Raw genomic sequence first — 16,900 nt, forward strand, 5'->3', positions numbered from 1 at the left:
CCCTCATGAAGACCCTACCTCTTTGGGGTGGGATGTTTTGCCATTAAAACTCCATGGTGAGTTTTGCCTCAGCTCTCCTCTCTCTTGGCCAGCATGCTTCTCGTATCCTCCGACAACATACCGCCTCCATTGCCTCTCTCTCTCTCTCATTTGTCTCTCTGGGTTTATTTTCAACACATTCCACACTTCAGTCTTGCCGAGTCATACCTTAGGGGAAATAAATATGACAGAAAAGGGCTATATAGCTTTCCACTTATTTCCAACCCTTTTTTTTGTGCAAACTTTTTTTTTTGTAGTTTTTGTAAGTGTGTGTAAATATATATATATCCCATTTTGGGGGCGGGAACCCCTTTTATAGTGTTTTAAACATTATGTTATAATTTAGCTATTGAAAAATAGCAAATCTACAAGCTCACAGCGCGCCACCGAGTGGCACACTACGAGCTTGTAGATCTGCTATTTTTGGAAATATTTATTTCAGAAAACTGGAGGATTTAGAATATTTTTTTTAAATGTTGAGGTCAGGCCTAAATGGCATATATATATATATATATATATATATATATATATATATATATATATATATATATATATATATATATATAGCTGGCACTTTCGAAGTCTCATTGAATACACTTGCTGTTGTTGGTAAAGGCTGACGATATATATATAATATAATCAAACCAAGACGTGTTTTTTTAATGACGCCGTCCGTGTACACATTATGCTGTGCTGCTCCTCGGTAGCCATTTGACGTGTGCGTCTAGTTATTGTACAGTAAGGTTACACGCTGTAGTACACAGTGTTCTAGGTGGGTAGTATACGAGGCATTTGAGAAGTGATACATCTCTTCGTTTTTTTTTTCCCCTTTTTGCTTTGTGGTTTCCTTTGAACCTCCCACCACCCAAAAAAACACATCTCTCCCTCTTTTTCACGTTGCTTCTTGGACCATACTGTACAATACATGATGCCTTTTTCTCTTCTGTTAAATCCAAGAATAACGCCTTTGTGTCAAAACGCATGCTGTTCTAATTTCCTTTTTTTATATCCGATTTGGTTACATCGTTGTGGAGTATATGCATGCAGTGAGTCCTCCTTTTGTGAATGAATACTTTGCTCACAGCGCAATGTTTTAGCTGTTGACTTATAGGTCTGAAAAGTACGGCATAATATGACATCATGGGGTAACGCAGTAACCCATATGCCGTCTTTCCCAGGAAGTCTTTGTTTATGCTTACATTTTGTTGTTGTCATTTCTTTTTTAGATCTTTTATGATTAACCCATTTTGGGCGGGGGGGACCCCTTTTTGGTGTTAGCATTATGTTATGCTTTAGCTATTCAAAAATACCAGACCTATACAAGCTCGTAGCGCGCCACCGAGCGGCGCGCTACGAGCTTGTAGGTCTGCTGTTTTTGAATAATCGTGAAAAGTGACATGAAAGTGTTTGAGAATGACTGACATAGAAAAACAGCTCTTTCGAGAAAACAGTCAGGATTTAGAAGATATTTGCAGAATCGTTCCCAGGTCAAAACGGGTTAAAACAATATGTAATGTTTTTTGTATCACTTCCTATTCTTTGAAACAGTCTGGTGAAAACATTCACTTTCACCTTAAATAATATCTTTGTTACACATGCTCCCATTCCGCGGTCACGAAATGTCCACCAATCACAAGTTCCACAGTGTATACTAAACTGAGATGCACTTCATTGTAGTCCCTCTGCCCTAGCGTCGAAGACACGGCATTTTAGTCTTTTTTTCTTTTTATACTCTGTGCATGGCGCTCTCCCTAGACGCGGCGGACCTCTCTCCAACATACTCACGGGGGCTTGAAGAGCAGTCTCTTGTCAACGCCGTCTCGTGAAATCAGATGCTTACAAGCTTTTAACCCATTCTGAACGGGAACCCATTCTGGTGTTAGCATCATGTTATGCTTTAGCTATTGAGAACTTTTCCCTCCCCCCCCCATCCCCCCCCCCCCCCCCGCCCTCCTCCTCCTCTCCAGGTCCTCTCTCTGTCGACTTGATTCACTTTAGAAAATGAATAGCATGTGGTGCCTTCCCCAAGTCTTGGGTTTCTCCTTTTGTTGTGGGCAGTCACTCATACTTTTTAATTGAAGCTTTTCTCCCTCTCTCTCTCTCTCTCTCCCTCTCTCTCTCTCTCTCTCTCTCCCCCTCCCCCCCCCCCTTCGTGCTCCATCCAGGCCCTTAGTGATTTCAGAGAGTATGCGTTTCAAAGGTCCACATCATTAGCATTGGAAATCGTGATCCTCACAATAACTGCCTTCCGCTCAAATTCAGGCTAGTTAAAGCTATATCGTTTGCCTAACAGCATATGCCTTGGGACGTGGGGAATGACAGTTCATTTGTCAATTTTCGCTTTGGTGCGCGCGTGCGGGTGTGTGTGTGCGGGTGTGTCTGCGTGTGTGCGTGTTTGTGTGTGTGTGTGTGTGTGTGCGAGCGAGCGAGGGGTTTGGTGGGTAATCAGGCCCTCTGAGAACTCCGTAGAACACTGACTTGAGACATGATTTCTTTTTTGGAAACAAAGCCTCTTTTCTTTCCTCTTGCGAGGGCACACAGTACTGTATACCGTGTCTCCTTGAATTTCCACCCTTCGAGCTTTAACATCCATGCTCCTCCCGCCATGCTTTTATTTTTTTCCAGCAACGGTTGGGGGGGACGGGGCGGACGGACGGAAGGCCTGACCACATCGTCCAATTACATTACCTCACACCCGTGCACAGGCACGGTTAAATATAGCTCGCATGGTGTGAAACCCAAGCACCTTCTGATCTCAACGCCTTCTTCCTCTTGGAAGAGGCTGTGTGTGTGTGTGTTAGAGGAGGGCTCCGGACAGAACAATAAATACAAACTCTGAATGTTTAGGAAACGGAGTTGGGTTCGCGTCGGAACATTCTGGATGCTCCAAAACCTCCGTTGTTTATCGGTGAGTCCCCTGTGGTTGTCATTAGCGCGGGCCTGTTCTGTTGCAGAGCCCGAAGGCCGCCTCCGTCCGTTGTGTAAGGGCTTTTGTAAAATAATAAATGTGACGTTGAAGGATGTGTCCTCCACATGACTGCCCAAAGCTGGCTCCCTCTCTCTCTCTCTCTCTCCTTTTCTCTTTATCTCTCTCTCATCCTCTTCCCTCTCTCTTTCGTTCCCTACTTTTCTTTCCTTCTATCTCTATGGTCACAGACTCTTCACTGACATAATTAACCATATGGCCCACAGCGGCCTGCCCTCCGGTCCCCCCCCCCCCCCAGCTCTTTGTCGCTGGCCGGCCGTCTCAAGTGGACTCTCTATCGTATTTGTTTACTGTGCAGGCCCTGAAAATAAATGGAGGCTGCCACAGGACTTCCATCCCCCACAAGGCGCCTCACGTTAGTCCCGACATTGTAATGCGAAGAGACTTGATGGTGGACGTCGCAGATTGAATTATGCCCTTGAGAAAAGCTATTAGCTCAGTCAAGAGTCCTCATTTGTTTAATTAAAAGTGGAAATGACATGCGAGTAGTCTTTTCAGTGAATTAAAATTACAGAGGGAAAATGGACGCCGCCCGCCTCTCTCCCCTGCTGCAAAAAGGCGATACTATGGAAATCTGGTGCAGGAAGAAAAGGGCTGGGAAAAAAACAAAACGCTATTTGGCTTCTGTTTAGTGACATCCATCTCCCCCACTTCTCTATCCCAACTCTGTATATTTGTGTTTCATAATTTATTGATATTGGGTTACATTTTTCGCGAGTCACTACCATTTGCCAACCCCCCCCCCCCCCCCCCCCCCTTCGGTCCCGCCGTGAATGTTCCTGTCTCCATAATACGGAGTCAGAATTAGGCTCCGTCTGCTGGAACCGTGCCTCTCTGTCGCAAGAGAGGGGCCGAAAACCTCAACACTTTCAAGCCACTTGAAAGTGAGGCCGAGAGAGAGAGAGAGGAAAAGGATGGATGATTTAAAACGCAGATGAATAAACGTTGGCGGTTAGTTCGTTCTCTTTGCACTCCACGAGAGGAGACGCAGAGAACCCAAGCTGTGATCCTGGTCCCGCTGGCAGGCTGTGCTGTACTGTGCAACGTTACCCCGGGGCCTTTTTTTAACCCATTCTGACCTGAGATCAGATTCATACGAGGTTTCCACTGGACACACACTGGTCTGATTAACCCATTCTGACCTGAGATCAGATTCTAAAATGTCAGTCGTTCTTCGAATTTTTCAAAAATAGCAGACCTACAAGCTCGTATCGCGCCACTCGGTGGCGCGATACGAGCTTGTAGATCTGCTATTTTTCAATAGGTAAAGCATAACATGATGCCAACACAAAATGGGTGCCCGGTCAGAATGGGTTAAAAGACACGCTAGGCACAGCTCATCAGCACCAGAGCCTGTACGGCAGGGTGCCACTGTTATATATGCTGCATCGCAGACTCAAAAGGATTGGTGTGTGTCTGTATAGAGTTTTGCGTGTGTATAGTTTCTTGGGTCCAGTTTTCCCGGCTTGGGTCCTGAAACAACCGTCTCCCCTGTTGCCGGGGCCGGGCCGGGCCCGTTTGGAAGAGCTGTTTACACACCAATTTGTCATTGGTCCTTTCCTCCTCTCACTTCAAGAAAACATGTCACATTTAAACAGTGTTATTCCTAGATTTATTATTACAGCACCATCTGCAGTCCAAAGGACAACATGCGGAATATAGCGGAGGGGGATAAAATATCTTCCGTTCCACCGCACACATCGACAGCCCCCCCCCCCCACCCTCCTCTCTGCCCTCCCCACCCCCCCACCCACCCTAGCCCTGCCTGCACCCTATACCAAAACCAACGTCAAGTCGCTCTGGAATAGGATTTGTGTTTCCTGGTTATTGGAACCGGTCAACCACAGGCGCTTTTGAGGGTTTTAACATTTTTTTTTCCAAGCGACAGAGAGAGACAGAACACCAAGGCTTTACAGCGATTAAACACCTCGCGAGTCGAAGAGCCCCAGACTTTGTGGCACTCCCACACACACACACGGGTCAGAGTTGGAGGAATATCGCTCCGTCTCTTCTCCTCTCCTCTCTCTCCTACGCTCCAGAGAGAAAGCCGCAGAGCGCCTCTCTGGGGCTCGTGAAGTGAGGTTATAACGGTGTCCCGTGACCGCCAGATACCTCATTTCCCCTCTCTCTCTTCCCCCCCCCATCTCCTCGCCCACCCATTTGCCACACTTATAGCCATTTTCATATTAATGGATTAAGAGTCTGGTGTTTAGTCTTCGTTCTCTCGGCCCTTTCATTGATAGATCTGCTGAAGTTGAAAGGAGGAGGAGGAGGAGGAGTGAAGCCTTATATATATATAAGCCCATGTTGTCCTCAGAAGCTGCATGGCTGACCTCTGGCCATATCCAGGCCCTGTTTGCGTAGCGGCTCTATATCTCTCTCGTGGTGGCGCTGACAGACGGACAGATCCGAGGAGGAGCAGGAGGAGGAGGGAGGGACAAGGACGTCCTTTCCAGTGCTATAGAGCCAAGGCAATATCCTGACCGTCGCTGCACTCACAATCTCTCCTCCATCTCCTTCAACACGCACAGCTTATACTGGAGATATTTGGTTATTCAGCGTCTGCCCTCCCCCCCCTCCCCCTCCCACACACACACACACCACCACCAAATACTGTACATACACACCATCATTAAAGTTGTCCGCAGGCCTTCCTGTTGTCTCCCTCCCCCCCCCCCCCCCCTCGATCCTTCCTTCTTCACACGCCAGCGTGGGCTGAACAAAGACACCAGCGTCTCTCCGCTGCGTCGTCGTCCAGGGAGTCATTTAGGAGCCGATGACAGTCTGGAGGGAAGTAGAGAGAGAGAGAGAGTAGAGAGTAGAGAGAGAGGCTGGCAGCGGGTCATTCAGCACCTATTAGTGTGACAGCCTTGGTTCAACTATGGGACACGCAGTCCTGTACAGTGGGTGTGTGTGTGTGTGTGGGGGGGGGGGGGGGATACTAGTGGCCTAAACATGTACTGTCCCGGATTAATTTGTACTTTGTCACTCAACCCTTTTGGGGAAAAAAAAGTGTATTTTCCACTTGAAAAGTATGTCCTTTTTTTATGCCAAGTTAAGTGACGACGTACAAAACCCTGCAGCCCGCGGAGTTCCTTTATTTATTTATGTATTTATTTGACTTGCGCCATTCGTGCTGTCTTTTAAGTGCGCCGCCCTCCTCCTCCCCACCCACAAGTCTTTTTTCTTTCCCTCTTTTCTTTCCTCCTCCTTCCACAACAGATGAGTGTACGTACATGTGAAGCCAGTGTGTGGTTCCCCCCCTCCCTCCAGGGTCGGGGGGTTAAGCACCCCTCTGGGGAGCCCCCGAGACACCGCCGCACCGCCCAGGTCTCCTGACCCCGGGCCCACCTCTCGCTCCCGATCTGGGGATCGGGACACGTTTTACTGTCCAGGTCGGTTATGAGGCCGGACAATAATACCAGACCCCTCGCTACTGTTCTCTGATCAGTTCCATATGGGGAAGGAACCCTATCGCAGCCCCGCGAGAAGCCCCTTTCTGTGTCTACTTCCTCTCAAACGGTCCTGACATGCTGAATAATCCAATAACTCCCAATAAATTCTCAGCGGCGGCTGACTCCCAGTGAGCGAGACAGGCAGGCTTCAGAGTATAAGACTGGCCCCCATGCAACCTCGCCTCAGAGTGAGACGGACAGGCCTCAGGGTGAGACTGTCAGACATCAGAGTGAGACAGCCAGGCCTCGGGGTGAGACTGTCAGACTTCAGAGTGAGACGGCCAGGCCTCAGGGTGAGACTGTCAGACATCAGAGTGAGACAGCCAGGCCTCGGGGTGAGACTGTCAGACATCGTAGTGAGACAGCCAGGCCTCGGGGTGAGACTGTCACACATCAGAGTGAGACAGCCAGGCCTCAGGGTGAGACTGTCAGACAACAGAGTGAGACCGCCATGCCTCGGGGTGAGACTGTCAGACATCAGAGTGAGACAGCCAGGCCTCGGGGTGAGACCGTCAGACATCAGAGTGAGACTGTCAGACATCGTAGTGAGACAGCCAGGCCTCGGGGTGAGACCGTCAGACATCAGAGTGAGACTGTCAGACATCAGAGTGAGACAGCCAGGCCTCCGGGGGAGACTGTCAGACATCAGAGTGAGACAGACAGGCCTCGGGGTGAGACTTTCAGACATCAGAGTGAGACAGGCAAAGATGTCAGGAGCGTCACAGAAGTGAGACCGCAGAGTTAGATGGCCAAGGCCACACAATAAGACGGCCAGGTGTCGGTGTGAGACAGCAAAGCCCCAGAGTGAGAGTGAGACGGCTGGCTGCACGCACACGCACACACACACACACACACACACACACACACACACACACACACACACGCAGCTTTGATATTTAGCCAGTATATAATGCTCACACAAAAACATACAGCATGTACAGTAATCTCAGGCACCAGTGTGCCTGAGATGTGGAAAGACCTAATCAAGTCACTGAAGTCAAGTGTATATGCAATGTAGGCCACAATGACATCACCTTTCACCACACTCTGACACGTTCCCTACTTCCCTCACACACACACACACACACACACCCCATACACTGGAACATGAACTAGAATGATGGATGAATTCACGTGTCGCAGGAACATTTTTGTACTGCATATATGTATGCTCAGACCATCGGACTGGTTTGGATTATCTCCTGAATAATTATCATGTAAATAGTCTCGGTTACAAAGAACATGCGTGAGCTGTATTGTTATTATTTTCTGTATATCTTTGGCCATTGTGTCTCTTGCATGAAATGCAACTTGTCTTTTGTTTATAGATGTCTTATGATGTCTGTACAGTATATATATATATATATATATATATATATATATATATATATATATACCTGCCTCGACAAAGTTTCATTCGAAAAATTGTCCTCGCTCCCTGTCACTGTTTATTCAAAGTTATCATTTTATTCTCTGACTGTACCGTTGTGTGTTCTGTGGGAGTATAGCGCTGGGGTTCTCAACTTTTTTGGCCGGGGACCCCCCCGGGGATGCTTTTGGCACTGTCTCGGGACCCCCGCCCCGACCCCTCAAGATAAATTGACCGCTACAATAACCTTAATAATAGAGACAATACACCATAAATAAATACCGAAACCAGATATAATCATTAGGGAAGGTGTATGCATGTACTATATGTAAACTCTTCATTTCCATTTTCCAGCAATTCAGTTTTTTGGGGACCAAAAAATAACTAGGCGACCCCCAGAGGGGTCGCGGCCCACGGGCTGAGAACCCCTGGTGTAGTGTGTTGGTCATAACGTCCATGTTGTTTTGTGTCTGTCTCCTCCTCTGAAGCAAAGCCAAGCCTCCGCCTCAGATCTCGCCCAGCAAGTCCAGCGGGGGGGAGTTCTGCGTGGCCGCCCTCTTCGCCTCCTCGCGCTCCTGGTTCATCACCAACCCCAACATGAAGAGAGAGAAAGGTGAGCCCGAGGTCTCTCTCTCTTAAACCCACAGCTCACCCCTCACCTATAGACACAACAAGCTAAGTCCGTTCAAAACGCTACAAGCCCCAAACAGTCAGTCACATTAAGTCATAACGACATGCTTAATGTCGGGGACACAACCTCCGTAAATATTTTACGGCCGTCAGGAGTGATCTTTTGACCTCAAAGTCGTTTTCTCTAGTTATGGTGCACGGGGTTTAGCCTGAGTCTCGTTTTAACCCATTTTGGGGCGGGAACCCTTTTTTTGTGTTTTTTTTTAAGCATTATGTTATGGTTTAGCTGTTGGAAAAATAGCAGATCTACAAGCTCTGTGCCGCGCTATGAACTTGTAGGTCTGCTATTTTTTTTTATTGTGAAAATGTGGCGCAAATCTTTGAATGTAATTACATTCTTTCAGAGTGAACGTTTTTTTTTTTTTTTTTAATACTGTTTTTATTAGGCATTTTTTGTATGACAATTTCAGATTAGACAATGATAATAAGTAATTCAGTTAAATAAAAATGAAAAAATAACAGGCAATGTAAATGTTCCACATACAGTATAATAAAAAAGACATAAGTGTGATAAACATGAAAAAACTAAAAACAGTTAAACAATGACAAGTGTAAACAGACAAACAAAACAGACAACAGGACAGACACTCTTGCTCTCAAACTTCCAACATGTTGTTGTAAATTAAGTAAGTTAGAGTGAACGTTTTTAACTCAAATCTTTGCTTCCAGTTCCCTGGAACTACATATTTTGAGATGGGGGGGGGGGGGTCGGTCAGCGGCCTTGACAATGAAACGGTTTGAGAACCACATACATAGAAACATAGGGTTTTTCAGAAAACTGTCAGGTTTTCGAAGGCATATTGTAGAAAATTCCCCATAGCTTAATGTATTTGCCTTATTTTGTACAGGACTATTTTGGGCAACCTCTAGTCATTCTTTATGACCCAGTTTCCAACTTTAGTTCAGGCATCTATTGGGGCACTCCCTAATGCAACAGGACCCCAGTTTTGTGACTGTGCAGTTCTAAAATGCAGCTGCACAGACAAACCTGGCCAACAGAATGCGTTTTTGAGGAAGTAAGGCAATAATTTGTGTATAAAGTACAATATGAATTCATGTTGTAACAGTTCATTGTGAAAGATGTCATCTATATGTTGCTTAAAAAGTTCGTTTTTGGCATGAATTAATATGCTAAATTCTGTGTCTAAGCTAACAGGAGCTACATTGTATCTCAAGCTATCCTGCTTCACAGTGAGCAAACGTGTTAACATGCTTATTTCCATTAGTTCATGAGGCTTTGAGCTAAGCTTTAATAGCAAAAGCACTATTTACCATAAGCATGTACTTTGTGCAGTGTTCACACTTGATAACTTGACAGTAATTTCATGTACTTTGTATGTGGTTCACAGTGTGTGCTAAATTAACTAGACATGTTTCCTATTCATTTACACACCAATTTAGTAGAGAACCAGCTGTACTCATTTGTCATTAATTTCCTAATAGTCCCATGTATTTTCTGTTACTGTATTGCAGATACCATTCATTCATTCACTGAGTCATTCATCCATTTCACCATCCATGTCTCTCAATCAACTAAACTCAACTTCATATAAAACCATGAATGCCAAAACGGTGTCAACCTTCTTCATGCTCTCTGACCGGAGCCCCGTGGTGGGCATAGCATCAACCCCTCCATTAGGCTATACTAATATTTTACACATCCGTGTAATCGTCTGATTCCAGATCAGTCCAGGCAGTCCGTGGTGGACTCTCTGTACGTCCTCAGCTGCTACGGCACCTTGGTGGAGCACGTCCTGGAGCCTCGACCAATCAGCACGGCGCAGAAGATCAGCGACGACACCCCCCTGGAGCTCGTTACCTGTCCACGCGCCTGCTGGGCTCTAGTCAGGTAACGACCAAACACTTTGAATCACCCATTTTGGTGTTTTTTTAAGCTTTCTGTTCTACTTTAGCTATTGAAAAATAGCAGATCTACAAGCTCGCAGCGCGCCACTCGTCTGCTATTTTTGAAAAGTCGTGGAAATGTTGGGCGCAAATCTTTGAGTATATATTTCAGAGCGAACATTTTTTACTAAAATATTGACTTCTGGGCGGTGTCCCTGGAACTACATATTTTGAGATGGGGGTCCAATAGAGATAATTCTGGGGGCACCACTGACATAGAAACATGGGTTTTTCAGATTTATTTTATTTTATTTTGAAGCCTCAGTCCAAAATGGGTTAAAGCCATGTGGCTCCACTATAGCCATGACAATGTTTGAGCGTCATATATTGCTTCAAAAAAAAAGAAAGACAGAAAGACGTGAATGTAAATAAAACAGGTGTTTAACCAGTCATAGGCCTGAGGCCAGTGACATCACAGTATGTGTTCTGTGATGTCCAGCGATATGTATGATTAGAGAGCAATTAAGGGATAATTAGATGCAGACCTGTGCATTCGGAGTGCTGTCATTTTGAGATTTTGGCACTCTTTAGAATGCCTCTCTCTCAGCTAATCACAGTGCGAGGTTGCTCCTTTTATTTAAAACATATTCATAAACATTATTTGTTTATTTTATTTATTTTTATTTATTTTTTGTACTTAAAAGTTAAACGCTCTCAAATAAAAACTTTAATAATATCGACATTTTTTCGAATTGATTGGAAAATGTTCTACTTCTGTTTTATATCTGTCAAAAAAATGAAGAACAGCTAGTGGTCCCCAGCAAAATGAGTGTAACCGTCTATACAAGACATCGGCCTATCGTCATACATCATCGCGTTACGGCCAATCACTTTTGGTGCCCTCACTTTTTAAGCCCTCAGCCAATCGAATCATCGCTGTGGGGGTGCACACAGACACACACACACACACACACACACACACACACACACACACACACACACACAAAGCTGGGGCTAGAGAGCCCCACAAACAATTTCAAACATTTGGAACATTTGGGAAAGATTTTAACAGCACAAATCTTCCTGGCATGCACGAACCATTTTCAGATTGCCAAATGGATATTCATTTGGAGGTCTTTGACATGAAAGGCTCAAGAAACCACTCCTAAATTGGGATCAGCATTTCAACCCCCCCAAAAAAAGAAATCTGGCACCCGTCCGGCTCCGAGTATGAACTCAGATATAATATTATCCCATTCTGGGCGGGAACCCCTTTTGGTGTCAGCATTATGTCATGCTTTAGCTATTGCAAAATAGCAGATCTACAAGCTCATAGCGCGCCACCGAGTGGCGCGCTACGAGCTTGTAGGTCTGCTATTTTTGAAAAATCGAAGAACGACATAGAAACTGTCGACGTAGAAGACATTTTTTTAGAATCTGATCTCAGGTCAGAACGGGTTATACATACTGCATAGACACACACTGCGCAGTAGTACGCGGCGCGACCGCAGCGTAGATGCAGACAACGTGCGGGCCCTGTTGGCAGGGTGCCCATTCCTCATGGCATGTGTAGCAATGTGCAAGGCATCGCTTCCCTGTGATCAGAGGTTATGTAGCGCAACATGTACTCTCTGCGCGCAAAACGTGCACTCCAGACGTCGACACATGTGTGTGTGTGCCGCGGCATCACACACACACACACACGAGGGGGGGGGGGGACGACTGGAGTCCATTTGATGCTCAGTGGGGTTTAAACCTTCTATATTGTTTTGTTGGAACGTGTGCAGGACGCCACAGTGGAACGAGCTGCAGCCTCCCTTCAACGCCAACCATCCCCTGGTGCTGTCGTCGGACCTCGTCCAGTACTACCAGTACCTGCTGGCTGGATGTAAGTGCTGCCGTGTGTGTGTGTGTGTGTGTGTGTGTGTCTATGTGTGTGTGTCTCTGTGTGTGTGTGTCACGGGAGTGGATTTTCACTCCTGTCCCATCCCACTCCCACAGAAAATAAATCCAATCCCAGAGTAAAAACTTAAAAAAATCCCGTCCCACTCCTGCAGAACGGAACCAGGAACAGTAAATCTGTGGTAATATAACGAGGCACACAGGCCTATTATTGCCTTAATCCAACGTTTAACAAATTAAATTAAGTATAATTTCCCCCTGGTTCAAGGCGGCATTGCGTCTCTTTAGGCCACTTCTATTTGTTTTTCTCTTTAATCATTTTATCCCACGATTTTGTAACCCATTTTTCACCCCTGTGTCAATTATCTAATGTTATCCTGGGCTCTACACACCCTCCGCCAACCTGGGGAGAGCAACGGACTTGAACTCATGCTTCCTTCATGCACGAGTGTCCAAGTTGCTCCTTTACACCTGACAGGGGGGAGTTTCCCTGGTTGGACGTATAGCGTGTGGAAGGAACACGTTATTCCAACCAGTTCCTTTCCCCTCCATCAGGCGCCCCGGCTGGCCAGGGGGAGGCAGTTTAGACCAGTAGTGTATTTTTATTTTACCAGGACTACACAAGCTTTACAAGCTGCATATACTGTGTCGGTATAGCGTCATGCTCCGACCTCAACTTTTTCCAACATTGGCGACTTCCCAAAAGTAAAAGTTTAACCGATCGATCATTATTCCTCACTTTCCTCCGTAGCTCTTTCTCAGCTCCACTTCCGTAGTTGTGTGTTCCGTAGTTGTGTGTGCGACGCGTGTGTTGTTGTGTGTTCGGTCGTCAGCCTTCCCTCCTCCTGCTGCCGCTCCGCATCCTGTAGTTCCTTTTGCGTTACAGTGTCGACTCACTGAAAGATGACTTCAAAAATGGCCGTATTTTGTTTGAGAATGAGCAGGCTTTGACACAGTTTTCGACTTGAGAACTCAACTTTACTTAATAGCTTCGCGGACAAATGCAACAACCACCGGCATGGCATATAGAACAACATAAGACTCACTAATTGATCCCCGGAAATTCCCACAATCATAAAAAACAGGCAAGGCACAACAAGCGCAGCAGCACAATCAAACAAAACAGCAGTCAGCTGTGAGACATAATTAAACAGGGCACTTCGAGACCAGGCTATTATTTTTTGATAGTGAAAATAATCATTCCCGCTCCCGTCCCGTGATTGGGACGGGATGGGAATGAGAGTATTCCCATCCCGTCCCAATCACGGGATCAATACAAAAATGTAATCCCATCCTGCGGGAATCCCGTGAAAAAATGTCAGTCTGAATGTCAGTCAAAATGTCAGTGTCTGTGTGTTTGTTCATGGTATTACTGTTCTTTTGAGGTCCCGACAATTTGAGGTATTTATTTGCATTGTGAGGTTCAAAAATGCCAGACACCACATGAATTGGTCGGGGTTAGTAGGATTTTGGGGTTGCTACACATCCCATGTCTATAATGCATTGTATAAGCATTGTACTAGGGATGTTGAAAATTATTATTATTTTGTATTAGTATTGTTGTCATGGCTTATTATAAAACGTTATAAACGTTGCTGTTACAAATGTTTTCCAAATGGGAGAGGTACGTGTACATGTGTGTGTGTGTGTGTGTGTGTGTGTGTGTGTGTGTGTGACACACTGCTGTCCTGCTACTGAAGTGCCAACTTTCAGCGCCGCTCGTCACATCAAGCGTGTCCTGCAGCTGTTGTAGCCTCGGTCCCAGGCTTACTTATCTGCCCAAAGTTGTTGTGGTACTTAGACCCCATGCATCGTCCAAGGGTGTTGGGTGGGGGGAGGGGTATTCTAGCAACGCGTGATTTCTTTCTACGTCCGAGCATAGACATGGTAACGCCCCGCCTGCCGGCTATAAATATGAGTCGATTGGCATCCCTACATTGTACTGTACACAGTGTACTGTATAATGCTTACATTACATAAGCTGCTTATTTATAAGGCCTATAACAAATGCTCATAGTGCTTTAAAACAATAATCATAACACATTTTAAAGCATATAATGGCTTTTTACAGTAAGGTCAAGTATTATAATGTAATACTTTATTACTTACACATACTGTGTTGCAGGGTGGCAAGGATCAAAGTGTATTATTATATTACCTCATGATTGCTTTATACACTACCGGTAATTATACAGTTTAATGAGCCGTTGCATTGCATTTATAATTTATGAAATTAATGACGTTTATAATGCATTCTAGTCGTCCTAGTCCATTGCTGACCTCACGAGCTATAAATACGATTGTGTGTTTGTGTGCGTGTACTGTACTGTACTGTACTGTACATTTCATTGTTATTTCATCTGACGCACGTGAACTGCAAAACATTTGTCTGCCCGAGAACACGCGTGTAAACAACACACTACAGACAATCTAAACAGTACAACACAAGTGTGTTTCCTATGGGGGGGCATTCTGGAAACAGTGGTCTGAACACACTGGAATACTTAACCCATTCTGACCTGAGATCAGATTCATACGAGGTTTCCACTGGACACACACACACTGGTCTGATTAACCATTCTGACCTGAGATCAGATTCTAAAAATGTCAGTCGTTCTTCGATTTTTCAAAAATAGCAGACCTACAAGCTCGTAGCGCGCCACTCGGTGGCGCGCTACGAGCTTGTAAGCATAACATGATGCTAACACCAAAATGGGTTCCGTTCAGAATGGGTTAATCCTTTTAGGCCTGACGTGGAAATAAACAAAAAGTCTGAAAGAATATATATCCAAAGATCTGTGCCAACATTTTCACGATTAAAAAAAAATAATAGCAGATCTACAAGCTCGTAGCGCGCCACTCGGTGGCGCGCTACGAGCTTGTAGATCTGCTATTTCTCAACAGCTATAAATAATGCTTCTATAGTTAAGCGCGTGCGTTATATATAGCCAGGAATGGCTTAACGCACATTTGATTCATTACATCACTCACACCCAAACGGTGATTGACACAGATGACTTGTTTGTCTTCCGTCTTTCAACACGACTGTTGATTTGATACAGATGGAAGACAAATATTATACAAAACAAAAACAATCCTCGTCGCAATCCAAACCAAAAAAACGTAATTATAACATAATTGCTATAATTTGGTCATTCGGAGGGCATCCATTCTGTACCGCCAGCCGGATACATGCTTGGTATGATTACGACAGCATCACCAACGCCCTCCTGTCAACGGCACTATTATGATTTCAATTCTGAACGAGGAAATATAAGCTAAAACACTGCATTTGAGTGAAGCATTTGTGAACGTAAATATAATACATATAAGTATACTTACTTACTTTTATTTGACGTGGGGGGGAAACAACAGCAACATGCACTGCAGTGCCTTTTCTATAGCATGTATGTTTTGTTTCAGATACGATGATGATGTGCACTCATGTATGTATTTATTTATTTATGCACCATACTGTTAAGGCAGGCACATGACTCTCACTCCGGAGCATGTATGTTGTTTTTGTGTGCGTTGGCGTGTGTGTGTGTGCGTGTGTGTGTGTGTGTGTGTGTGTGTGTGTGTGTGTGTTGTGTGTGACTGTGTGTGTGTGTGTGTGTGTGTGTGCACCATTAGTCAGAGGGGCGCTGGTCCATGCTCTATTGATTTGCCATGTTGACTCCCTGTTGGAGGCTAGTCGTCAGCCCTCTTATTGGTGCCACATGCTGCGAAAGGGGCCCTTTCAGGCAGTGGCCATAACTTCTCTCCTCTCCCCTCTCAGAGCCCTCAGAGAGAGAGAGAGGGAGAGATAAGGCATCTTTTTTCCATTCCAAAGTCCTCCTCCTCACCCTATCAGACGAGACTATCAGCTTCTGCGTCCAGCGCGGCGCCTTAACCACCCCAGCCTCCGTCGCTCATGGCCGCGTCACCGCCTGCTCCTGGACATGCTAGCAACAATGCTAATAGACGCGCCACTAATTAGCACCCGACCACCCCCCCCCCCCCACAAACTCCCTCTAATTCAATAACAAGTCCAAAGAGCAAAAAGCACTTTAGGTTGACATCTGAAAGGCCAGGCCGCCGGTCCCTGGAGTGGTCCCACGGATGGCCACACATGTAATGAATTCTTCTCCATAGGAAACCCGGGCCGGCATCGCAGCACGCAAACCAGCACGTTGCAAACACTAACCCGGTAATTAGCTCTTGTATAAGGAGGCTCGGGGTTGAGTGGGCCGTGTTGCATCTCTCAATAATCTCCCTCTCCGTTCCCCACTTGTGCTGCGTTGTTCGTGCTGCCCCGGGTCTAACTGGTATAGTGTCGGAAGACATGACGATTAGCGGAGGCAACGTGTGCAGAGGGTAGAGGAGGGGGGGGGCACACACGATGAGAAGAGAGTCGCTGCATGCATTAATATTTACATCCAATTTGTTGATTGGCACATAACTCGGGCCCTGCTCTCTCTGCTCACGATGTGGCGTGAGCTGAAGCAAAAGGAGCAAGGCGGTGTATATATGCATGGATCGTACAGCCCTCTTGGTCCGCTGCCATCCAGCCCTCTGGCCGTCGATGCTGTGCCACACGACACACGCAGACAACACCGCTGTGACGCAAGGACG

The 16,900-nt window shown here is 45.9% G+C and overlaps 1 protein-coding gene across 1 annotated transcript in view; it reads left to right on the plus strand.

Annotated features, from left to right (window-relative positions):
• The window catches only part of LOC308312130 (BCAS3 microtubule associated cell migration factor-like), a gene marked incomplete at its 3' end in the record, with an annotated part of 43,166 nt that overhangs the window by 9,869 nt on the left and 16,397 nt on the right, over nt 1-16,900 (plus strand). The window contains exons 2-5 of the mRNA XM_080794522.1: nt 12-56; nt 8,338-8,462; nt 10,223-10,388; nt 12,172-12,272. Coding sequence (XP_080650648.1) covers nt 12-56; nt 8,338-8,462; nt 10,223-10,388; nt 12,172-12,272 — 437 coding nt within the window. The remainder of the gene's footprint in view (nt 1-11; nt 57-8,337; nt 8,463-10,222; nt 10,389-12,171; nt 12,273-16,900) is intronic.

The sequence above is a fragment of the Protomyctophum bolini genome (genome assembly GCF_963924005.1).
Source record: "Protomyctophum bolini genome assembly, contig: SCAFFOLD_335, whole genome shotgun sequence".
Taxonomy (NCBI): Eukaryota; Metazoa; Chordata; class Actinopteri; order Myctophiformes; family Myctophidae; genus Protomyctophum; species Protomyctophum bolini.